Below are 27,092 nucleotides of genomic sequence, written 5' to 3' on the forward strand. Positions count from 1 at the left end.
AATCCCTGATAAAATAAAGATAAAATAAATTCACTATTTGGTGCCAAGTGGGGTTGACATCTTAACTCATGACATATTAAGTTTAATGAGAGAAATTTCACAACAACCAGACTGCCACCAGAAGAGTTTGTAGCGAAGCAAACCACCCATTTTCTTTAACATGTCTATAATATACACTGACTGTACAAAACATTAAGACCACCTTCCTAATATTGAGTTGCTCCCCCCCCTCTCCGTCAGAACAGCCTCAATTCGTCGGGGCATGGACTCTACAAGGTGTCAAAAGCATTCCACAGGGATGCTCGCCCACGTTGACTACAATTGTGTTGGAGTCAATAAGGGATCAAAGCTTTCATCTGGATTCACCTGGTCAGTCTATGTCATGGAAAGAGCAGGTCTTCACAATATTTTTGTAAAGTATTTCATAACAGACATATACAAGGACACTCCAATCTGAAAATAGAGTTCTCTCCTGAGAGGCCAATCCATGCCGCAATCAATCCTGTGAAACCACTGACTAGAAGGGAATCACTTAATCTCAATTTTCCACCAGCCAACAGGCTGTGCTTTTCTTTCTACAAAAGGTCAAACTCATCCCACACAATTGCACTACTCCCACATATACCGGTATGCTTGCATGCACACACACAGTTTGTCACACAGTTGTAAATGGACATGCACACACTGATTAGATGTAACACCACAGATACGCATGGCATGGACACACACGCGTGTTCAACCTGATATGTAATGCAACACTACCCTGAAAGACCAATGCTGAGGTAGCCTTACTGTAGCTGTGTGTGTGTGTGTGTGTGTGTGTGTGTGTACAGACAATCGTGGACAGTCCACAGCAGAGGGGCAGTGCAGGGCTGCAAACAAGCACCTCGACACTCCAGAGCTCAATAAAACATTCACACGCCATGACACCCTGCTAGCTAACACCCCCCCCCCCCCCCCCCATGCTGTGTGCCATGTTAAATAACAGGGGCACAACATGGAGGTCGATCCTCAACCCTCAGACAGAGTGAGAAACATACACTCTAAATACAGGGTAAAGAAAGTTGATGCTTATGGAGTGATATTAGTGGCAACAAAATGAAACATTTCATAACACAAATTCAACATGATTAAATTCTGATAAAAATTCTGTTGCCACTAAAATCACTCCATAAAACATGACCCAACATAAGAGCAAAAATAAAACACTAGGAAAAACCTTATAGTGTATTCTGTTTGTTTATCTGTTATTATTATATCACAGTGCCAAAGAGCTCTTCTCATCTACATTCAGCATTGATTCAGTTGTTTTCTCTAGTCCTGGGACCCACTGTGTGTGCAAATACCATCTGAAACAATGTCTATGAGAAACACTGATTTAAGTATAGTAGCCACAGTATGTTAGAGTTGGAATTAGAGCTGGGTTGAGTTCATTAGGCATGAATGGTAGAAAACAGACGAACAGGGACAATTTACCTAGACTTGTCAAATAAAAGCTCATTCCCGTTTCCCATTGTAAATCATTTTAAAACACTTTGTTGGTTTCCCTAATGCCCCTTCCGCCATCTTGTTTTTCTTCCTGTCAGAGCCCAGTCTCAGTTTCCCAGTCATGTATTTGCCACTTGCTAATTTTATGCTAATCAAATTACAAAAACATTGACCTCATTATGCACAGCCTATGCTAATATCGTGCAGTGTCAGTGATACTAAGGATAGAGGTGCCATTGTGTTCGTCGAGAAAATTATACAATTTCACTGACAAAAACAAGTCGGCAATGAGTCCCATTCAATTATTTGTACAGGTTCTTGGGATGAGTCAGACATGGTTGGCCAGCAAATCTGTATATGTACATGAAAATATTTTCAGAATTGGAGTGACTCTTCATGCCAAGCAAAGAAGCATGCTTGATGTAATATAGCTCAAGTCTCTTTTGGTGACACACTTTGAGCATGATTATGAGTGTCAAAGGCAGGGATACTAAAATCTGGCCTCAAGACAAGAAGTACTGCTGATGTAAATTCTTTGCTCTAAGCAGGGACTGATTAAGATCGAGATTCCACTCACTAGCACTAACCAAACAGTGACAATGAGTTTACTCTGTTCGAAAAAAAAAAGAAAAAAAACATCAGGTCTTTGGCCATCCAGGCTCAAATGTGAGTACCTCGGATCTAGGGTGCTGGAACTAGCAACTATGAGTCAATTGAGTCAAAGAAGATGGAAGTGGGTGCTGAGGTGTACCTGGTCCCGTCCTGTTGCTTCCTGTCGAAGGAGGTGCTGCGGGAGATGGCCCCCTGAGCGTAATGGAACATCTGCTGCCCGGGGCTGGGGCCCTGTGTGGGGGAGGTCCGGGACATGGATGGGCCACCACCCGGGGCTGCCGAGACGCGGTGCCAGCCGGCAGCCGTGGTGGTCTTGTACTCCACCACGGGGATGCGGTACATCTCCGAGCAGCTCCTGATAGAACAAATCAAAAAGACACATTAACAATTGAGTGTCTTATTATACTGTAAGAGCATGTGTAGGTGTTGTTACATGTTATTATGTGCATCTAATGTAAAAAAAAAAGTGTGACGCAATCCTCATAGGTAAATCTAAGTCAATAGGAGATTTATGTGGATGTTTGGCAGATGGACTGCATTTTAAGTGTTAGGTTTTTTTTGATTTTTCACTGCCTGCTACTTGATACGTCCGTTTCCAAAGAGGTACAGCCACGTTCCACCTCTTTCTTGCTCGCTTGATTTAACCGTCTGAAATGTAGCATTAACCCAATATTCTGGGTGCGAAAGAGATGACCAACTTTCCATTACATTTGGGAACAGTCGCTGCCAACTTGTGTCCAACCTCATCCAAATGTACTGCTACTTTGCTACAGTCAAATATGTTCAATATTTGCTGATGGATATGAGCTACATTGACTAAGCCTGTGGCCGATTGACATCAATAACACTGGTATTAGTATTTGATTAGGATCCCTATTACCGTAATTTCCGGACTATAAGCCGCTACTTTATTCCCACACTTTGAACCTCGCGGTTTATACAATGACGTGGCTAATTTATGGATTTTTCCCGCTTTCACAAGATTCATGCCGCCAAAAAACTGAGCACCGTCACATAATGTGATGTAAATCGAGCGTGCGCAAACTTCCCATCATTCTGATTACGGTAGTAATTTTGTCACCCTCATCATGGCAAAGACACGGAGAAATGCATATGATGCAGCTTTCAAGTTGAAGGCGATCGATTTGGCTGTTGGAAAAGGAAATAGAGCTGCTGCACGGGAGCTTGGCCTTAATGAGTCGATGATAAGACGTTGGAAACAGCAGCGTGAGGAACTGACTCAGTGCAAAAAGACAACAAAAGCTTTCAGAGGGAAGAAAAGCAGATGGCCCAAAGTATTTGCAGCCACTCGACATCAGTGTAAATCGTGCATTTAAGGTGGCGCTCCCTTGTTCAGTGGGAGGCTTGGATGACAAGTGGGGAGAAATCCTTCACTAAAACGGGTCGCAGGCGAAGAGCATCTTATGGTCAAGTCTGCCAGTGGGTCCTGACAGCATGGAGCATTGTAAAAAAATCCACTATCATCAACGGGTTTCGAAAGGCTGGACTGCTGCGTGTTGAAGGGGCAGCATGAGCTCAGCGGGGTATTTGCCTCCGGATGAAAGTGATGAGAGCGACAATGAAAATGATCCAACATCGGATGAAGCAATTCTGAGGCTATTCAACTCCGACACCGAAGGAGATGACTTCAGTGGTTTCAGTGCACAGGAGGAGGAAGGTAGTGACCAATGACTTTCTTGGTAGGCTACTGTTTTAATTTTTGTTACAAGCCGTGTTTCGTTAAAGCCTATTTATTTTTGTTACAACGCCGTGTTTCATTTAAAGGCTGTGTAAAGTTAATTTGTTTCAATGTACCGGTAGGCACCTGCGGCTTATAGACATGTGCGGCTTATTTATGTACAAAATACATATTTTTTTAATAATTCAGTGGGTGCGGCTTATATTCAGGTGTGCTTAATAGTCCAGCAATTACGGTAGCTACTCTTCCAGGGGTCCACACAAAACACGACATAGTACATAACATTAACAGACAACATTGATTCATTTAACAAGCCCATTCGGTCATGACTACAGAGATAATTAGCTATATAGGCCTGAGTCCCAAAAGGCCCCCTATTTCCTATACTGAAGAAAAATATGAACACAACATGTAAAGTGTTGGTCCCATGTTCCATGAGCTAAAATAAAAGATCCCAGAAATGTCCCTTACGCACATATCGTACAAAACTATGGATCATGTTTCTCCTTCACTCTGGTTAATTCCTGTTAAAACATGATTTGGCAAGTCTCAAGATCTCAGCCAACCCAAACGACGGCCTTGGAGTGTCCCAAAAAATGGCACAGCACGAAAGCCCTGTCTTGATTCATACATGTTGGATTCATAAGTCTCAAATGGCACCCATTTCCATTATAATGCACTACTTCTGACCAGGGACCATATGGCTCTGGCCAAAAGTAGTGTGCTATAAACACAGTACAAAAATGTAAAACGCAACATGCAACAATTTCAACGATTTTACTGAGTTACAGTTCATATAACGAAAATCAGTCAATTGAAATACATTCATTAGGCCCTAAACTATGGATTTCACATGACTGGGAAAACAGATATGAATATGTTGGTCAAAGATACCTTAAAAAAAAGGTAGGGGCGGGGATCAGAAAAACCAGTCAGTATCTGGTGTGACCATTTGCCTCATGCAGCACAACATCTCCTTCACTGTAGAGTTGATCAGGCTGTTGATTGTGGCCTGTGGAATGTTGTCCCACTCCTCTTCAATGGCTGTGTAAAATTGCTGGATATTGGCGGGAACTGGAACACGCTGTCGTACACATCGATCCAGAGAATCCCAAACATGCTCAATAGGTGACATGCCTGGTGAGTATGCAGGCCATGGAAGAACTGGGACAGCTTCCAGGAATTGAGTACAGATCCTTGCAACATGGGGCCCTGCATTACCATGCTGGAACATAGTGATGAATGGAACGACAATGGGATTCAGGATCTCGTCGCGGTATCTCTGTGCATTCAAATTGCCATTGATAAAATGCAATTCTGTTCATTGTGCGTAGCTTATGCCTTCCCATACCATAACCCCCACCACCACCATTGGGCACTCTGTTCACAGTGATGACATCAGCAAACCACTCACCCACAAGACGCAACACACGCCATCTGCCCAGTACAGTTGAAACCGGGACTCATCCGTGAAGAGCACACTTCTCCAGTAAGCCAAGGACCATCGAAGGTGAGAATTTGCCCACTGAAGTCTGCTACGACGCCGAACTGCAGTCAGGTCAAGACCCTGGTGAGGGCGAGCTTCCCTGAGATGGTTTGACAGTTTGTGCAGAAATTCTTTGGTTGTGCAAACCCACAGTTTCATCAGCTGTCCAGGAAGTTGATTTAAAATGATCCCGCAGATGCAGACGCTGGATGAGGAGGTCCTAGCTTGGGGTGGTTACACGTGGTCTGGGGATGTGAGGCCGGTTGGGCGTACAGTCAAATTCTCTAAAACGACGTTGGAGGCGGCTTATGGTAGAGAAATTAACATTCTCTGGCAACAGCTCTGGTGGACATTCCTGAAGTCAGAATGCCAATTGCAACGCTCTCTCAAAATTTGAGACATCTGTGGCATTGTGTTGTGACGAAACAGACTATTTTTGAGTTGCCTTTTATTATAAGGTGCACCTGTGTAATGATCATACTGTTTAAATCAGCTTCTCGATATGCCACACCTGTCAGGTGGATGGATTATCTTGGCAAAGGAGAAATGCTCACTAACAGGAAGGTAAAAGAATAGTAGTATCTATTCTATATGGGAAAAGATCGATATAAATGCTCCTGCTAAAAACATGAGGTACAGTTGAAGTCTGAAGTTTATTGCCTTTAAATTGCTTAACTTGGGTCAACCCTTTCGGGTAGCCTTCCACAAGCTTCCCACAATAAGTTGGGTAAATTTTGGCCCATTCCTCCTGACAGAGCTGGTGTAACTGAATCAGGTTTGTAGGCCTTCTTGCTCGCACACGCTTTTTCAGTTCTGCCCACACATTTTCTAGGATTAGGATTGAGGTCAGGGCTTTGTGATGGCCACTCCAATACCTTGACTTTGTGGTCCTTAAGCCATTTGGAAGACCCATTTGCGACCAAGCTTTAACTTCCTAACTGATATCTTGAGATGTTTCTTCAATATATCTACATTATTTTCTTACCGCATGATGCCATCTATTTTGTAAAGTGCACCAGTCCCTCCTGCAGCAAAGCACCCCCACAACATGATGCTGCCACCCCCGTGATTCACGGGTGGGATGGTGTTCTTCAGCTTGCAAGCCTCCCCCTATTTCCTCCAAACAAAACAATGGTCATTATGGCCAAACAGTTCTATTTTTGTTTCATCAAACCAGAGGACATTTCTCTAAAAAATACAATTGTTGTCCCCATGTACAGTTTCAAACCGTAGTGTGGCTTTTTTATTGCGGTTTTGGAGCAGTGGCTTCTTCCTTGCTGAGTGGCCTTTCAGGTTATGTTGATATAGGACTCGTTTTACTGTGGATATAGATACTTTTGTACCCGTTTCCTCCAGCATCTTCACAAGGTCCTTTGCTGTTGTTCTGGGATTGATTTGTACTTTTCACACCAAAGTACATTCATCTCTAGGAGACAGAACGCGTCTCCTTCATGATCGGTATGACTGCTGCATGGTCCCATGGTGTTTATACTTGCGTACTGTTGTTTGTACAGAAATACATCTACAGGTACAACTCCAATTGACTCAAATGATGTCACTTAGCCTATCAGAAGCTTCTAAAGCCATGACATCAATTTCTGGAATTTTCCAAGCTGTTTAAAAGGCACAGAGTCAACTTAGTGTGTGTAAACTTCTGAACCACTGGAATTGTGATACAGTGAAATAGTCTGTAAACAATTGTTGGAAAAATTACTTGTGTCATACACAAAGTAGATGTCCTAACCGACTTGCCAAAACTACAGTTTGTTGACAAGAAATTTGTGAAGAGGTTGAAAAACGAGTTTTAATGACTCCAACCTAAGTGTATGTAAACTTCCGACTTCAACTGTATATAGACATTTGGTTAAAAGGGGACATTATACTGATCAATAAAATGTTTGAGACTATGGTAAACATTAACTTTAGTTTGTTGTCAGAATTCCTTCAGAACACCGAGTACAGCAGTGCCGTCATAACTTGATTGATGTGACAGCTAACATGTTCTGGCAGTTGTGCAGGTGAGCCATAACACTGTCAAGAGCCATTATTCCACTGTGAAGACAGGGGAGTACAAGCCACTAACAGAAATAAGAATTATTGATGTAAAACCAAAAAGGTTATAGTGGTCGAAATCGTGGGAAATCGATGCAGCAATGATACTAACAATGTTTAAAATTGCAATTTGTCATTTTTATTTTGCCAGTGACAATTTAAGATACTACAAACATCCAAGAAGCAAAGTTAAAAATAAAGGGACATACTCACCAAGACCCAAACCCTGCCCTTTTGAGAAAAATAAAGTTACAGATTAAACCTTTAAAGATTGAGTTGGTTATATACTGAACAAAAATATCAACGCAACATGTAAAGTGTTGGTCCCATGAGCTGAAATAAAAGACCCCATAAATGTTCCATATGCACAAAAAGCTTATTTCTCTCAAAGTTTGTGCACAAATTTGCTTACATCCATGTTGGTGAGCATTTCTCATTTTCCAAGATAATCCATCCACCTGATAGATGTGGCATATCAAGAAGCTGATTAAACAGCATGATCGTTACACAGATGCACCTTGTGCTAGGGACAACAAAAGGCCACTAAAATGTGCAGTTTTGTCACAACACAATGCCACAGATGTCTTAAGTTGAGGGAGCATGCTAACTAAAGGAATGTCCAACAGAGCTGTTGCCAGAGAACTGAATGTTCATTTCTCTACCATAAGCCGCCTCTCCAATGTCGTTTTAGAGAACGTCCAACCGGCCTCACAACCACAGACTACGGGTAAACATGCCAGCCCAGGACCTCCACATCCAACTTCTTCACCTGCGGGATTGTCTGAAACCAGCCACCCGGACAGCTGATGAAACTGATGAGTATTTATGTCTGTAATAAAGCCCATTTGCTGTGAAAAACTAATTCTGATTGGCTGGGCCTGGCTCCCAAGTGGGTGGGCTTATGCACTCCCATGGCTGTGCCCCTGCCCAGTCATGTGAAATCCATACATTAGGGCCTAATAAATGTATTTAAATTGACTGATTTCCTTATATGAACTGTAACTCAGTAACATCATTGAAATTGTTGCATGTTGCGTTTATATTTGTGTTCAGTGTAAGAATAAAACAGAGCTTAGTTTAAGTGCAAAGGAGCTGGTGGTGTTTAACCTACCTCCTGGGCGTGCCGTCTTCGTGGGGCTGGACGATGACCACACTGACTGTGTTGGACGTGCGCAGCAAGTCGATCATCTGCTCGTGGGATAGTGTGGCCACAGCCACCTTGCAGATCTCCATCAGCCGGCTGCCCGGACGGAGACCCACCTGCCACGCGAAGCCGAAAGGCTCCACGTCCGCCACCACGCCCTCGAAGTTGACGTGGAATCCCAGCTGGCCCAGACCGTTCCGCCGAAGGGTCATCTCCACTGTCTCGCAGCCCCGGGTGACAATCTAGGACGACATTACCAAGAGAGTCAATTTCAGTCTACTCTGATCTAATGGCTTTATTAGGGATTAACCATGTTGGCAACTGTTTTGATAAGTTATGAGCATTACCTTATAAAGTCTACTGTAGATCAACCTTTACCCCAGTTAACCTCATGGAAGAGCAGCAATTAGAAACTTTGTGGTTTGATCTACTCCACACAAACACAAAACTTTAAAATCGCACCGAAGCCAATGAGAACTTAAATCATTACCCCTTTCCAAGATAAAGTTGGTTGAAAAGACTAAAGGGCTCCATTCAATCAAACTTGGCAACAAAAACTAAATATAGTCCAAAAGTGGCCTGAGCTGGCCTCTTGAAGCGCAGGAAACAGTTACGGGATTTGACAAAAAAAGTTTGCCAACAACAGAAGAAATCATTTCAGAATAAACCAGCCAAAACACAATGTGAAGCTCTGCAGAGATTAGGGTCGTCACCATGCCAAAGGAAGAAAAAAAACACCATCTCTGTTTGGAGTGGCAACGTGTTACTATTTTTCATCCAGACTCCCCAGTTCTTCACCCCTTTTTGGCGTCTTAAAGCCTGGGCGTCTGAGGCTAATGGTATCAACCCTAGCAGATGCTTTAGACACCTTTGGATTATCCCATTTAACTGAAATTTAGAGGGCCTGGGACAGAGCGCTCAGGGACACCCGACCCCATACGACCTCTCGTCTCCCCCAAAATAACACAATTATCAACCAAATGATTAAATCAATTCCAGGCCAAAAAAAAGCAGGAGGAAAGTACATGCCCCGGCAGGCGTTTATTACAAGCAGTGATTCAAGAACAGTAACTTCTAACAACAAACATATTGTTGTGAGGCTGAGGTAAAGTGGCGGTATAATGGGGGACATCTGCTGACTAAACTGCTGTGACTTGGGCCGGCTCCCAGGACTTGAGTAATCTTCTCACTGCAGCGTTAACCCATAGTAAACCATTTAACCTAACAAGATCTTTTCACATCAGATCTTTTACAGATCTGATTGGTCAAAACACCAATTAGTGAAAAAATATCAGAATTGGGCTGCCTGTCTAAACGCAGCCAAATACTAAGGTAGAAGGTTTTATGCAAGTGTCTTATGATATTAAACTAGTTCAAAAGTTTGGGGTCACTTAGAAATAGTCATTTACAACATTAACAATGTCTACCCTGTATTTCTGATCAATTTGATGTTATTTTAATGGACGAAAAATTTACTTTTCTTTCAAAAACAAGGACCCCAAACTTTTGAACGGTAGTGTATGTCTCGGGCAGAAGTGGCCAATCTTCTCTCTGGGCCAGTGTGGGTACAGCCAAGCAGTAACAAACCCAAACCCAATTTTCAAGTGATAAACTAAACCTAGTCTTCAGTAAATACTTGGAGAAGTTGAATTATATATGTTCCTTGTGGGTCCGATTGGCGACCACTAGTTTAAAGGACTTTAACACTTAAGCCTGGACTAAATATAATTCTCAATGGAAGATCTTAATTGAAAATACTGCTTTAGTCCAGTAATAGGCTTAACCTGTGTACAGGATGTGTAGCACTGAATGATGTTGTCTTTTAGCCTAACACAACCTTCTTACCTCCAACCTCTGCATGATCTCCCGGACGTCGTCCAAGCATCCTTCCTGCGTGGAGAACACCACACACTCGCCTCGCTCGTAGAAAAGCCGGACACTCCCAGATGTTGCGCTCCAACCAAGGACATCGCGGCAGTAGCAGTTGAACACCACCTCCTTGGACGCCTCTTCGATCAGCACCACAAACTCATTGGAGACGGCCAGCAGGCAGCCAATGTCCGCCGACTGGCCAAAGTCCCGGGCCACCACGGCCCAAGTGACCGCCCCGTAGCTCTGGAGGTGGGCGTTCCGCCGGGGTCGGCTGCGCTCCTTCTTCTTGACACCCAACGAGATGAAGCTAAACTTGGCCGCTGAAGAGTCCACGGGGTTGGCGCTAACAAAGTTCTCGGACAAATCTTTCAGGTACTCTTGGCGCGTGCGCATGGCCATGGCGCGGAACTTGTCTGACTTATGCACCGCATTCTCACCGTTCATCATCTTGGCCAGAAGGAAGTCCCGGAACATGGCCGACTTTGGGAAGAGCACTCCCTGGGGGATGGGAGGACCAAAGGCGGGCACGTCTTTAGATCTGGTGACCGCCACACTAAAATAAAGACAAACAGCTATTTTAATCCCTCTGTCGTTTTCCATTACGATATTTTATAAGTAACAAACAGGTCAAAACAATACATCTGAGAGAGAATTGTTGGGGGGGAATGTGAATTAAAGCCACTCCCCGGAAATGAAAAGGTTACAAACAATCCGGAATATATATATATGTATATATATATATATATACACACATATACACACACACACACACACACACACACACACTGGGGCAAAAAAGTATTTAGTCAGCCATCAATTGTGCAAGTTCTCCCACTTAAAAAGGTGAGGGGCCTGTAATTTCATCATAGGTACACTTCAACTATGACAGACACTATACATACACATACACACACATATAAATGGTGTAAAGGCAGTATGGACATTATTGTCCAGCAGTTGATATATAGGTTGAGCCATGACTAGAAAACAGTTTGAGTGCATTCGGAAAGTATTCAGACCCCTTAACTTTTCCCAAATGTTATTATGTTACATCCTTATCTTTTCCCTTATCAATCTACACACAATACCCCATGACAGGTTCACACATTTTTATTTATTAAAAATAAAAAAAACATAAATATCACATTTACATAAGTATTCAGACCCTTTACTCAGTACTTTGCTGAATAACTTTTGGCAGCGATTACAGCTTGGAGTCTTCTTGGATTTGAAGCTATAAGCTTGGCACTAGAGGTCGACCGATTAATCGGAATGGCCGATTCAAGTTTTCATAACAATCGGAAATCGGTACTTTTGGGCGCCGATTTAATTATTATTATTTTTTAATACCTTTATTTAACTAGGCAAGTCAGTTAAGAACCTATTCTTGTTTTCAATGACAGTGGGTTATAACTGCCTTGTTCAGGGGCAGAAAGACAGATTTTCACCTTGTCAGCTCGGGGGATCCAATCTTACATCCTTACAGTTAACTAGTCCAACGCAATAACGACCTGCCTCTCTCGTTGCACTCCACAAGGAGACTGCCTGTTATGCGAATGCAGTAAGCCAAGGTAAATTGCTAGCTAGCATTAAACTTATCTTATAAAAAACAATCAATCATAATCACTAGTTAACTACACATGGTTGATGATATAACTAGATATATGCGTTGCATATAATCTGACTGAGCATACAAGCATACAAGTACTTAAGTATCTGACAGTGGTGGTAGGCAGAAGCAGGCGCGTAAACATTCAGGGAGGAGCGAGGAGAGGGATGGAAGCTATACTGTTACACTGGCAATACTAAAGTGACTAAGGTTAATGAAATACAAATGGTATAGAGGGAAATAGTCCTATAATTCCTATAATAACTACAACCTAAAACTTCTTACCTGGGAATGTTGAATACTCATGTGAAAGGAACCACCAGATTTCATATGTTCTCATGTTCTGAGCAAGGAACTGAAACGTTAGCTTTCTTACATAGCACATATTGCACTTTTACTTTCTTCTCCAACACTTTGTTTTTGCATTATTTATACCAAATTGAACATGTTTAATTATTTATTTGAGGCTAAATTAATTTTATTGATGTATTATACTAAGTTAAAATAAGTGTTCATTCAGTATTGTTGTTATTGTCATTATTACAAATACATTATTTTTTTTAAATGAATCGGTATCGGTTTTTAGGTCCTCTAATAAATCGGTATTAAAATCATAATCGGTCGACCTCTACTTGGCACACCTGTATTTGGGGAGTTTCTCCCATTCTTTTCTGCAGATCCTCTCAATCGCTGTCAGGTTGGATGGGGAGTGTTGCTGCACAGCTATTTTCAGGTCTTTCCAGAGATGTTCGATCATGTTCAAGTCTGGGCTCTGGCTGTGTCACTCAAGGACATTCAGCGACTTGTCCAGAAGCCACTCCTGCATGGTCTTGGCTGTGTGCTTAGGGTCGTTGTCCTATTGGAAGGTGAATCTTGGCCCCAGTCAGAGGTCCTGAGCGTTCTGGAGCAGGTTTTCATCAAGGATCTCTCTGTACTTTGCACCGTTCATCCTAACCTCAAATCCTGTCTCCCAGTCCCTGAAAACATCCCCACAGCATCATGCTGCCATCACGCCTCACCGTAGGGATGGAGGCTGGTTTCCTCCAGACGTGACTCTTGGCATTTAGACCAAAGAGTTCAATCTTGGTTTCATCAGACCAGGGCATCTTGTTTCTAGTAGTCTGAGAGCCTTTAGGTGCCTTTTGGCAAACTCCAAGTGGGCTGTCCTGTGCCTTTTGCTGAGGGGTGGCTTCCGTCTGGCCACCAAAGAGTCCTGATTGGTGGAGTGCTGCAGAGATGTCCTTCTGGAAAGTTCTCCCATCCCCACAGAGGAACTCTGGAGCTCGGTCAGAGTGAGCATTGGGTTCTTGGTCACCTCACTGACCAAGGCCCTTCTCCCCCAATTGCTCAGTTTGGCAAAGCGGCCAGCTTTATGAAGAGTCTTGGAGATTCCAATCTTCTTCCATTTAAGAATGATGGAGGCCACTGTGTTCTTGGGGACCTTCAATGCTGCAGAAATGTTTTTGGTACCCTTCCTCAGATCTGTACCTCAACACATTCCTGTCTTGGAGCTCTACAGACAATTTCTTCAGCTTCATTGCTTGGTTTTTGCTCTGACATGTACTGTCAACTGTGGGAACTTATATAGACAGGTGTGTGCCTTTCCAAATCATGTCCAATCAATTGAATTTGCCACAGGTGGACTCTAATCAAGTTGTAGAAACATCAAGGATGATCAATGGAAACAGGATGCACCTGAGCTCAATTTCAAGTCTCATAGATGATTTCCATAATTATTCAAACCTTTGTGATCTGTTTATTTATTTGTTTAAATTTGCAAAGTTTCCTAAAAACCTGTTTTCGATTCATCATTATGGGTTATTGTGCGTAGATTGATGAGGAAAACAATTAATTTGAAACATTTTATAGTAAGGCTGCAACGTAACAAAATGTGGGAAAAGGGGTCAGAAAACTTTACAAATGCACTGTACATACAAAATGTGGGTTAACCAGTATGTAAACACTATTAAAAAGTGACCAGTGTTCAATGCCTATGTACATAGGGCAGCAGTCTAAGGAGCAGGGGTAGAGTACCACGTGGTAGCCGGCTAGAACAGTGACTAAGTGTCAGGGCAGGGAACTGAGTGGAGGACGGCTAGTGGGGACTGTAACAGTCTGATGGCCTGGAGATACAAGCAGTGTCTCAGTTTCTCGGTCCCAGCTTTGATGTACCTGTACGATCTCTGCCTTCAAGATGGTAGCGGCGTGAACAGGCTGTGGCACGGGTGGCTGAGGTCCTTAATGATCTTATTGGCATTCTCGTGACACCGGGTGCTGTATATGTCGTGTACCCCCGGTGACGTGTTGGGCTGACCGCACCACCTTCTGGAGAGCCCTGCAGTTGCGGGCGGTGCAATTGCCATACCATGCGGTGATACAGCCCGACAGGATGCTCACAATGGTGAATCTGTAGAAGTTTGTGAGGGTCTAAAGGCGTCCTGCATGTTTCAGTTCGGCCTAAGTCGGCAAATGAGTGTGTTCGCATACTCCCTTCTGAACTGTTTCGTCTGGGAAGCATGCAGATGCCTTCAGGGACCAAGCTGAATTTCTTCAGCCTCCTGAAGTTGAAGAGGCACTGTTGCTTCTTCTTCACCACGCTCTCGGTGTGAAGGGACCATTTCAGGCTGTCCGTGATGTGTACGCTGAGGAACGTGTACTTTTCACTTCCACTGCGGCCGTTGATGTGGATGGGGGAGTGCTCTCTCTGCTGTCTCCTGTAGTCCACAATCAGCTCCTTTGTTTTGAAGACGTTGAGATTATTTTCCTGACACCACTCCACCCAGTTCCCTCACCTTCTCACTGTAGGCCGTCTCATCGTTGTTGGTTATCAGGCCTACAATCGTCAGCAAACCTAATGATTGAGTTGGAGAAATGAGTGGCCACACTGTCAAGAGTAAACAGGGAGCACAGGAAGGGGCTGAGCACACACTGCTGTGAAGACCAGTGTTGAAGACCAACAACACCTCTGCCACTCTGCCTAACCTTACCACTTGGGGTCGGCCCGTCAGGAAATCCAGGACCGAGTTACACAGGGAAGGGTTCAGACCAAGGCCCCGAGCCTCTTTCATCATAGCGCTTGATGGTTTTGCGACTGCACTTGAAGAAACCTTCAAAGTTCTTGAAATGTTCCATGTTGACTGACCTTCATGTCTTAAAGTAATGGACTGTCGTTTCTCTTTGCTTATTTTAGCTGTTCTTGCCATAATATGCATTTGGTATTTTACCAAATAGGGCTATCTTCTGTAAAACCACCCCTACCTTGCGACAACACAACTAATTGGCTCAAACACATTAAGAAGGAAAGAAATTCCACAAATTAACTTTTAACAAGGCACACCTGTTAATTTTAAATGCATTCTAGGTGACTACCTTATGAAGCTGGTTGAGAGAATGCCAAGATTGATGACAGCTTTGCACAAAGGTTGGCTACTTTGAAGAATCTCAAATCTGAAATATTTAGATTTGTTTAACACTTGTTTGGTTACTATATGATTCCATATGTGTTATTTCATAGTTTTGATGTCTTCACTACTATTTTACAAAGTAGAAAATAGTAAAAATAAAGAAAAACCCTGGAATGAGTAGGTGTGTCCAAACTTTTGGGTGCCAGGTAAGGTAGAGGTGATAAGATCCTTAACTAGTCTCTCAAAGCACATCATGATGACAGAAGTGAGTGCTAGGGGGTGATAGACATTTAGTTTAATTACCTTTGCTTTATTGGGTACAGGAATAATGGTGGACATCTTGATGCAAGTGGGGACAACAGACTGGGATATGGAGAAAAAATATGTCTGTAAACACTTCAGCCAGCTGGTCTGCTTTGAGGACGTGGCCCTGGCAGCCTTGCAAGGGTTAACACGCTTCATTTACTTACTTACGTCAGCACAGAGTCTTGGTGAGCGTCGGTAGCTATGTCAACGGCTCTATGTTGTTTTCCTCAAAGCGGGTGAAAGTGTTTAGCTCGTCCAGGAGCGAGGTGTAGGTGTCCACAACGTGGCTGGCTTTCCTTTCATAATCCGTGATTTTCTGGAGTCCCTGCCACATATATCTCATGTTGGAGCAGTTTAATATGACTCCACTGTGTAATGTTGTTTTGCCTCTTGATTGCGTTACTGAGGTCATAGCTGGTCTGCTTGTACAGGTCCACATTCCCAGACACCTTGCCATGGTTAAATGCGATGTTTCACACTTTTAGTTTTGCGCGAATGCCGCAATCTATTCACGGTTTTTGGTTTAGATGAGTTCTAATCATCACAGTGGGACAACATCCTCTATGCACTTCCTTATTAACCCAGTCAGTGTGTACATCAATACTACTATTCTATGGAGGCGACCCGGAATATTTCCAGGTCCGTGTGATCAAAATGATCTTGAAGCATAGATTTCGATTGGTCAGACCAACATTGAGCAGTCCATACCATGGGGGCTTCCTGTACCCATTTTGCCTATAGGTGGGCAGGAGCAGAACAGAGGTGTGGTCAAATTTGCCGAAGGGAGGGAAGGGGATGGCCTTGTAGCCCGCCTCAAAAGGGAGAGTAGCAATGATCCACAGTCCGTGTTGCTCATGTAGCACAGAGATGTGTTAATTGGATTTCGGTAGCCTTTTCCTCAGATTTCCTTTATTAAAGTCCCCAGTTACAATACATGCGGCCTTAGGATAAGCGGTTTCCAGTTTGCACATAGAAAAGTGTAGTTCCTTAAGAACCGTCGCAGTGTCGGCTTGGTGGGGAATATATACGGCAATGACGATGACCGAATAAATTTATTTTGGGGGGTAATGCGGTCGGCATTTGATGGTGAGGTATTCCAAATTGGGAGAACGTTACCACAATCACACAGTTGTTAATCATTAAACTCTTTTTTTTGACTGTACGATGGACAGAGAACCCTGCTGGCTGAATGGACAATATATCTGCAGAGTCATGATTCTGTAAAAAAAATACTATGTTATACAGTCCCTGATGTCTCTCTGGAAAGAGATCATAGCACTAAGCTTGTCTACTTTATTGTCCAACGACTGAACTTTAGCGATGGAGGGAGTTGACACTTGATTCAACAATCATTAATAGAGGTACTTCTTAAAATGATTGGATTGCAGCCTTATTGAAATTGGGCCCTTGAGGTACATGAATGCTTGAATCAATGCAAGTTAATTGAAACCAGCTTTACACATCTCTCACACCATGTATTTTAGAAGTATCAGCGGTATGCTTTGCTCACCTGTAGCAAACATTTTCTGTGCAAGGGTTGTGAACTCTGACAATGATGAACACGTGCTGGAAGTGTGAGCGAATGTTTTTGGGGGTGAAGGGAAGAGCACCAGGTTCCTGGAAGATGACGGTGACGATGTCATTTCCAATGTGCCTCTTCCTCAGTAGCTAAATGGCAAGAAAAGGAAACGGAAAAGAAAAAGCACATTAGAATTCAGAAAAATGAATGCCCTTACAGTACATGAGAGACTAGGACAAGGTCTCAAAGGCTGATGAAGACCTAATTGATGGAAATCTATCCCACTCTAGAACACAAGTCAAGCTGTTAAGTGGTCAAGGAAAGGATATGGAGGACAGTAAAACATGTTTATTTGGAGTCTATCAGAGGGCCTGTGGGAGCTATAGTACTGTCAAATTGCTTATACCTCTCATATCCTTGCCAATCAACAGAAGTGCTAAAGGCAGTGGCTAGGGTCCAGGGGTTTCTAACAGGGCGATAGCCTCCTCACCAGGAGGCCATAATCTGTTAAGTCCCTTGGTGTAGGTGGTAAACAAACGGGATGAGGGGTGGAATTGGCTGGATAAAGGGGCTCAAGTAGTGGCAGAGCCTCTGCCGACCTTGGGGGGGCTTACGGCTAATCTCAGAAATCAAATGGGATCCCAGGGGGGGAATGAAACTTCAAATCCTAATAATCAAGGCCCAAGACACATGCGAAGCCCAAGACACTTGAACCGTTCTGATTTTGGAAAGCTCAGAAAGACACTGGCCCTCGTTCCTGTATAGGTGGCTTTCTATGAACGCTGGGCAGATTGCGCATATGTCCAGGAATCAGGATTGCCAGATGGCCACAGCTTTAAAATGGCCTAAAAAATCTTTATTAATGTAATGTAATTTAATTTCAGACTTGCAGAATAGTCCATTAATATAAAAAAAAACTGATCCAAATGCTGTTCCCAAGAGCTTTATGTAAGATACTGCTTACAACTGCAAAGCAAATAGAATCAACATGGTGCACGTGACAATTCATTTACAGGGCGTGTTGCTATGGTCTCGATAGAAAGACCCACCCAGGCATATTCACAGACACCAAGCAGAGTGGGGAATTGAATTGAGGAGTGCATGCGGAATTGTTGTCGTGGCAACATCTCCAGAAATATCATTTCCAATTAACATGTCACTGACTGGGGGAAATTATGCGCAACTCTGAAATGATGAGTGCCAATTTCTAATATTGGAGAGGAGATTGTGACTAAAGGATCAACATGGCAAGCTACCTGTTGTAGTAAAGGGGTAGAAACTATAAGAAATGTTCATGATAATGATCACTATAATGACGATTTAAAAAAAGGGTTGCATTTAGAGTTAACTTCACTAACAAGTGATTTAAAAAAATATTCTTCACAGCAGCTTAAAAACTGTGAGCTTGACTTGAGTTTCTGGGGGGGAGGTTTACTAAGCTAACATATGGAATTGCTTTAAGATGGTCATATCAAGGATCATTTAGCCATTTGATTTAGAATTTTAGAACCCCTTTAGGTATCCCCCCAAAATATTAAAACAATATTAGTTGAAACATTGAATTTGAGCTTACTGAATTTAGCCGATAGAAACACATTGATAACATAATCATACATGTAAAAACAGATCCTTTTTAGATACTTTTTTTTTGTTTTGAAGTGTCTGTCCTATATCTGAGTGATATAAGTTTAGGAAACTAATTTTATTATTTTTGCACATATTTACCCCATTATTTGGGCACTAAACTATTTCCATACATACTTTAATAACATTTTGTAACTGGTACCGGGTTGCCAGTTAAACCCATGTAATAAAATAGATACAACTGTCTTAGACGGATTTTGATGGGGATTTTTTTATTATGCCAATTAGATTGTCGCAGAGTCGCGGAAATGAACTCAAGATGGTTATGTGCAGTGGTGTAAAGTACTTAAGTAAAAATACTTTGAAGTACTACTTAAGTAACTTTTACTTTACTTCATTCCAACAGAAAATAATGTACTATTTACCCCATACATTTTCCTTGACACCCAAAAGTACTCGTTATAATTTGAATGCTTAGCAGGACAGGAAAATGGTCAAATTCACACTCTGGTCAAGAGAACATCCCTGGTCATCCATAAGGTATCTTTACTTTTACTCAAGTATGACAATTGGGTACTTTTTCCACCACTGGTTATGTGCACATTTCAAGTTTAAATTCAGCCCTTAATGTTTCAAAAACTGACCTACGAGATCCTTGTGTTAATGATCAAAAAGGTGTTAAATTGCTCTTTTGAAGTGGCACTCCAAAATCTGGCTTTAAGGGCAGTTAGTTACAACAATATTCAAATACCTGTGGCAGTGACATTTGCCAAGACCAATCTCTCAGATTACTTACATAAATTTTGGGGGCCCACTGTGTGTGGACACAGATTGACTAGAGCTGCTTTAAAAGGGATACTTTGGGATGTTGGCAATGCCTTTTAGCCACTGTCCCAGAGTCAGATGAACTTGTGGATAAACATGTTACTCATCCGTGTCCAGTATGAAGGAAGTTAGAGGTAGCATTGCTAGCAGATACCCATAGACTTCCAGAGTCCACTCACCTGTTGTCTGTTGTTGGGGGTGTAGGGCAGCAGTGTGGACACGTGGAACATCAGCTCATAGTCTTTGTAAGTAGTGTAGAGAGAATGTGTTCCAGTGGAATCCGCTGTAACACCCAAACAAAGAATTTAGGTCAGAGCAGCTCAGACAGACATTCTAAACAATAGAATTGAAAATAATGTAATACTGCAGTCTCCGGGAAAAATGATCTGCAATAAGATCATTGCATTCTGCAACAATAATCCTGTGGTGTTGCCAGGGACGGCCCATTTGTTTTCGTGAGGCCCCCCATTATTAGTCAAATAACGATAATACAGCGCAAATTATTTTTTTTAAACAAATGTACACAGGACCACTGGGCTGACCACCTATCTTGCATTTGCCTGAAATGCCCTATGGCCAGTCTATTTCTGGGTATTTCTAAAAATGTCCCGTTCTCTTTCCCTAGACCTCAGAAACGACACTGGCCCTGGTTCCTGTATAGGTGGCTTTATATGAATGCTGGGCAGATTGCGTGTTATGTCTAGGAATCAGGATTGACAGAAGGACACAGCTTTAAGATGGCATAAAATCTTGATTGCTGTAACTGAATTTCAGACCTCCAGAATAATCCAAAAACAGTGATCTGAATGATTTCCCCAAGAGCATTACGCAACATACTGCTTAGAACAGCAAAGCAAATAAAACCAACAGGGTACACATGACAATAAATGTATATAGATTGTTGCTATGGTTTAGATAGAAAAGACCCACCCGGGTTTATTCACAGAAACCAAGTCAAATCAAGCTTTATTTATACAGCTCATTTCAGACATGGAATGCAACTAAATGTGCTTCACAGGAAGAAAAAAAAAGAAAGAAAAAGAAGGAAAATAAAAGCTGAAATATTTACTACACAACAAACATAAGAATAAAAAATAAAAAGAGTGACAAACACTGAATGACTAAAAAGCACCCGAAGGAAAAGCAAAGCTAAAAAGATATGTTTTAAGATCTCATATACAGTTGAAGTCGGAAGTTTACATACACTTAGGTTGGAGTCATTAAAACTTGTTTTTCAACCACTCCACAATTTTCTTGTTAACTTCTTTGGGACTGGGGGGCAGTATTGAGTAGCTTGGATAATAAGGTGCCCAGAGTAAACTGCCTGCTACTCAAAAGCTAGAATATGTATATAATTAGTAGATTTGGACAGAAAACACTGAAGTTTCTAAAACTGTTTGAATGATGTCTGTGAGTATAACATAACTCATATGGCAGGCAAAAATCTGAGAAAAAATCCAACCAGGAAGTGGGAAATCTGAGGTTTGTAGTTTTTCAAGTCATTGCCTTTTTATTTTTATTTTTTATTTCACCTTTATTTAACCAGGTAGGCTAGTTGAGAACAAGTTCTCATGTGCAACTGCGACCTGGCCAAGATAAAGCAAAGCAGTGTGACACAGACAACAACAGAGTTACACATGGAGTAAACAATAACAATAACAAGCCAATAACACAAACAAGTCAATGACACAGTAGAAAAAAGAAAGTCTATACACAGTGTGTGCAAAAGGCATGAGGAGGTAGGCAATAAATAGGCCATAGGAGCAAATAATTACAATTTAGCAGATTAACACTGGAGTGATAAATGAGCAGATGTTGATGTGCAAGTAGAGATACTGGTGTGCAAAAGAGCAGAAAAGTAAATAAAATAAAAACAGTATGGATTTGAGGTAGGTAGATTGGGTGGGCTATTTACAGATGGACTATGTACAGCTTCAGCGATCGGTTAGTTGCTCAGATAGTTGATGTTTAAAGTTGGTGAGAGAAATAAAAAAGTCTCCAACTTCAGTGATTTTTGCAATTCGTTCCAGTCACTGGCAGCAGAGAACTGGATGGAAAGGCAGCCAAATTAGGTGTTGGCTTTGGGGATGATCAGTGAGATATACCTGCTGGAACGTGTGCTACGGGGGGGTGTTGTTATCATGACCAGTGAACTGAGATAAGGCGGAGCTTCACCTAGCATAGATTTATAGATGACCTGGAGCCAGTGGGTCTGGCGATGAATATGTAGCGAGGGCCAGCCGACTAGAGCATACAGGATGCAGTGGTGGGTGGTATAAGGTGATTTGGTAACAAAACGGATGGCACTGTGATAGACTGCATCCATTTTGATGAGTAGAGTGTTGGAAGCTATTTTGTAGATGACATTGCCGAAGTCGAGGATCGGTAGGATAGTCAGTTTTACTAGGGCAAGTTTGGCGGCATGAGTGAAGTAGGCTTTGTTGCGAAATAGAAAGCTGATTCTAGATTTGATTTTAGATTGGAGATGTTTAATATGAGTCTGGAAGGAGAGTTTACAGTCTAGCCAGACACCTAGGTATTTATAGCGGTCCACATATTCTAGGTCGGAACCGTCCAGGATCGTGATGCTAGTCGGGCGGGTGGGTGCGGGCAGCGAACGGTTGAAAAGCATGCATTTGGTTTTTCTAGCGTTTAAGAGCATTTGGAGGCCACGGAAGAAGTGTTGTGTGGCATTGAAGCTCGTTTGGAGGTTTGTTAGCACAGTGTCCAAGGAAAAGCCAGAAGTATACAGAATGGTGTCGTCTGCGTAGAGGTGGATCAGGGAATCGCCCGCAGCAAGAGCGACATCATACAGAGAAAAGAGTCGGCCCGAGAATTTAACCCTGTGGCACCTTCATAGAGACTGCCAGATGTCCGGACAACATGCCCTCCGATTTGACACAATGAACTCTGTCTGTATTCATTCTGTATTCGCCTATTCATGAACTGAAGTTACATTTCAAAAGAAATAGCTAGCCAGCTTCTTAACCTTGTTGCTCAAAGCTAATGTTATAAGCAGCCAGCTAGCTTCATCTGGCTAGTGTGTTGTGAAGTTAAGGATTAGGCACAATAATAGAATTTGCGGGTTGCCTTCAAAATAAAATAATGTAATTGACAGTAAAGTGTAAATGAATACAAATAGTAGAATGATGCAAAAACTTTTATTTTGAAGGTTAAGTCCACTCGTGCCTAATCCTTATTGTGGCTAGCTTCACATAAGCTTCACATAAGATCTGTCTTATAAATTAGGGTTATTTTAGATGGTGAAACCTAGTTATATATTTAGCCAGCTAACTATATAGCTACTGAAACAGATGTCATTTTGCTATGTTTTGTCATGGTTACATCCATGAGCTAACTAGCTTTTTTTATGTCCAGCACTGTAGGTGCGCGATTCAACTTTACCAGCATCATAGCATACGTATCGATGAATCGTTGTGACATATGAAATACGAGTGGTAGTCTAATCAATGTGTATAATATATACGTAAAAAAATGTATGAACGGGTTAAATTATTATGTGACGTGCAGTCATAGTCAGGTCCTAATTGGTCAAAAAGCTTATTTGACACGTCAAATAGTATATTTTTTGACACGCAAAGATCCAAACAGTGTTCCATAGAAATCCTGGCAGAGAATGAAACGACTGAACAAACGAACCACGAAACAGCACAGTAAGTATGTGAAAGAAATAGGTTTTGATTATGTTTTACTGGTAATGGCGACATAAGTAAATGCCAACAAAATAACTTTTTGGTCAGTGTGTGTGTGTAACCTTTATTTAACTAGGCAAGTCAGTTAAGAACAAATTCTTATTTAAAATGATGGCCTAGCCCTGCCAAACCCGGACAACGCTGGACCAATTGTGCGCCGCCCTTTGGGACTCCCAAACACGGCCAGATGTGATACAGCCTGAATTTGAACCAGGGATATATATATGCTAAATAACCCCAACTATTCTTTGTTTGGACCCGATTTTTGCCGTTATCTGGAAAGAAGTTGGCGAAAATGGGACCCGGCTAGCTAGCATGAAACGTCTAAAATCGGTTATCTCGCCCACTTTGAAGAGGCTAAAGGCAGGGACCTCCAGAACGACAATTATTGCTCTAATATATACTCAGCAAAAAAAGAAACAGCCATTATTCAGGACCCTGTCTTTCAAAGATAATTCATAAGAATCCAAATAATGTCACAGATCTTCATTGTAAAGGGTTTAAACACTGTTTCCCCCACTTGTTCAATGGCCATAAACAATTAATGAACATGCACCTGTGGAACGGTCATTAAGACACTAACAGCTTACAGACGGTAGGCAATTAAGGTCACAGTAATGAAAACTTGGAACACTAAAGAGGCCTTTCTACTGACTCTGAAATACACCAAAAGAAAGATGCCCAGGGTCCCTGCTCATCTGCCTGAACGTGCCTTAGGCATGCTGCAAGGGGGCATGAGGACTGTAGATGTGGCCAGGGCAATAAATTGCAACGTCCGTACTGTGAGACGCCTAAGACGGCGCTACAGGGAGACAGGACGGACAGCTCATCGTCCTCGCAGTGGCAGATCACGTGTAACAACACCTGCACAGGATCGATACATCAAAACATCACACCTGTGGGACAGGTACAGGATGGCAACAACAACTGCCCGAGTTACACCAGGAATGCACAATCTCTCCATCAGTGCTCAGACTGTCCACAAAAGGCAGAGAGAGGCTGGACTGAGGGCTTGTAGGCCTGTTGTAAGGCAGGTCCTCACCTGACATCACCGGCAACAGCGTCACCTATGGGCACAAACCCACCATCGCTGGACCAGACAGGACTGGCAAAAAGTGCTTTCCACTGACGAGTCGCGTTTTTGTCTCACCAGGGGTGATGGTCGGAGTCACGTTTATCGTCGAAGGAATGAGTGTTACACCGAGGCCTGTACTCTGGAGCGGGATCGATTTGGAGGTGGAGGGTCCGTCATGGTCTGGGGCGGTGTGTCACAGCATCATCGGGCTGAGCTTGTTGTCATTGCAGGCAATCTCAACGCTGTGCGTTACAGGGAAGACATCCTCCTCCCTCATGTGGTACCCTTCCTGCAGGCTCATCCTGACATCACGTTCTGTGCGTGATTTCCTGCAAGATCGGAATGTCAGTGTTGGCCAGGGAAGAGCCCGGATCTCAATCCCATTGAGCACGTCTGGGATCTGTTGGATCGGAGAGTGAGGGCTGGGGTCATTCCCCCCCAGAAATGTCCGGGAACTTGCAGGTGCCTTGGTGGAAGATTGGGGTAACATCTCACAGCAATAACTGGGAAATCTGGTGCAGCCCATGAGGAGGAGATGCACTTAATGCAGCTGGTGGTCACACCAGATACTGACTGTTACTTTTGATTTTGACCCCCCCCTTTGTTCAGGGACACATTCCATTTCTATTCGTCACATGTCTGTGGAACTTGTTCAGTTTATGTCTCAGTTGTTGAATCTTGTTATGTTCATACAAATATTTACACATGTTAAGTTTGCTGAAAATAAAACGCAGTTGACAGTGAGAGGACATTTATGTTTTTTGCTGAGTTTATATACACATACGGGAATCAGTACCAATCAGTCCTGGTGTTGCCAGCATCAAGCAGAAGGCAACAACAGCTCTGAAGTTGGCCAAACTCATACAGTACCTCCATAGACTTTAGTCATATCTCCATATACAGTGGCTTGGTTTTCACATTCAATGATAACTTGTTTCACATACTCCACAATTTCAAAGCAAAGGAGAAACAAAGGATAGGAGCTGTGTGGGTTTGGGTATGGCGGAACAGTTCTCTTTGGAAACAGTATTGACTGATAGGAACAAACATGGAAGGTAGTCCTTCGCTGCATTAGCAAAACTCTCCAAGGCACTTGTGTGTATATATATATATTTTTTTTTAAGTATTATTTTGTTTGCACTGTTTTAAATATCCTGGCCATGTAACTCCTTTTTCAGTGTACAGAGAGACATGGACTTTCTTTGTAGTTCTTTTGCAATCTACCACATTTATTTAATACAGAGAAAAGGACTAACTTCCAAGTTTGCTCCTATCAAAAGATGTGTCATTCAAAACTGCATTATTCTTCTTTTCAGTTGGTCTGTACAAGATGATGTACAGTATGTGTCCAGCTGGGCCCTGATCCTCTAACTTATTGCACATTTATCAACCATATGATAAATCAAATGCGAATAAAACAAACAAATGATGTGTGTGTTGAGCCGTGAACTTACTTTTGTTGTCCAGCTGGGCCCGGTACTTGGTGAAGCCCTTCAGCCTGACCCTCTGGCCCAGCAGCTCCAAGAACTCTTCCAGGGAAGGGCTGGCACTCTCGTTGTTGTACATCTCCTCTTCGGTGCTCTGGCCCGCCTGGCAGTACATGATGCCCACCTTGTGCTGGAAACTCAACTGGAACCACAAAGAACAATAGGATCTGCCCAAAATCTGTTTATTCCATGCTAATGGGTGGAAGAACCTTGTAATATCGGGGTGGGTTAAAGAGACACCTATTTTCTGTTTATTATATAATAATATCAATTTAAAAAAAAATCTCAATTCAAATCTTATAAGGTTACTGGCATAACGATTGTGAAACATTTCTCAAAATGTTTGGGCTCATGACCAAATTATAGCAGGTGCTATTTTTCATAAGACACGTTATTTCAGCCCAAAACTGAGATTGGCCATACAGTTTTCAACAATGCGTTCCTCCTTATCTGCACTCTTGATTGAAATGCTCTGTAGTGTCAGAGACGATTACCGGTGCCGGTCTATGGTGTCAAATTAGACTGAAACGCCCATGTAAGCACTCAGGGAGGAAGGGCTTTTTCAAGAGTTTTACCAGCCCAGTGGATTTTATCTCCTGCTATCAATACCTATTACCTGACACCCGGTGCTGAGGTTGTTCATGTTGATAGCTAGTGCTAAGTGCACTGTGGAGCAGACACACACACAAAAAGAGGAAACCATTAGAGTGTGAGTGGCCCTCAGACCACACCTAACTGTTGGTCCTGAATCATTTAATAATCTTAGAAATGCTATAGGATGAAACGTTTTTTGGGGGGTGTGTGGGGGAGGCTTGGGTTGTGTAGTGCGTGTGTGCAAGACCAGGGATCAGTAGACCCTTGTGAAACAAAAAGACAGCGGGGGTGCCCACTGCTCACAGCTAGGCAACACGACGAGACGAGCGGTCAAAAGAAACATTTATTAAAATCTAGAAAAGTCTCAATTTGCTTGGCTGGTCTCTTCTCATCTCTCCTAACACAGGAAATAAAGGAAATAAAGGGGCTCGCATCCTGGTGCCGCTGCGGCAGTTGTCGTGGCAACACTGCAAAAATTCAGTAGGAGCCGAGGCCATATCGTTTTGGATAAGGGGAACGGAAGCTGTGCCGCCTTAGTAAATTATTCACACTTGAGGGGGATGGGGGAAGTACTGCTTGTAAAGCGATGTTAGATTGCCATTGATTGTTGTCTTCACTATATC

General features: G+C 42.6%; 1 protein-coding gene across 6 annotated transcripts in view; it reads right to left on the reverse strand.

Moving 5' to 3' along the window:
- LOC110486063 (signal-induced proliferation-associated 1-like protein 2) overlaps positions 1-27,092 on the reverse strand; it is a 110,205-nt gene that overhangs the window by 32,022 nt on the left and 51,091 nt on the right. For all 6 annotated transcript variants that reach the window (XM_036940715.1, XM_036940713.1, XM_036940712.1 and 3 more), the window contains exons 5-10: positions 25,843-26,017; positions 19,780-19,883; positions 17,183-17,340; positions 10,327-10,906; positions 8,449-8,723; positions 2,240-2,455 (exon numbers count right to left, since the gene is read on the reverse strand). In XM_036940715.1, the coding sequence (XP_036796610.1) occupies positions 2,240-2,455; positions 8,449-8,723; positions 10,327-10,906; positions 17,183-17,340; positions 19,780-19,883; positions 25,843-26,017 (1,508 nt within the window). The remainder of the gene's footprint in view (positions 1-2,239; positions 2,456-8,448; positions 8,724-10,326; positions 10,907-17,182; positions 17,341-19,779; positions 19,884-25,842; positions 26,018-27,092) is intronic.

This window comes from Oncorhynchus mykiss, chromosome 13 (genome assembly GCF_013265735.2).
Source record: "Oncorhynchus mykiss isolate Arlee chromosome 13, USDA_OmykA_1.1, whole genome shotgun sequence".
Taxonomy (NCBI): Eukaryota; Metazoa; Chordata; class Actinopteri; order Salmoniformes; family Salmonidae; genus Oncorhynchus; species Oncorhynchus mykiss.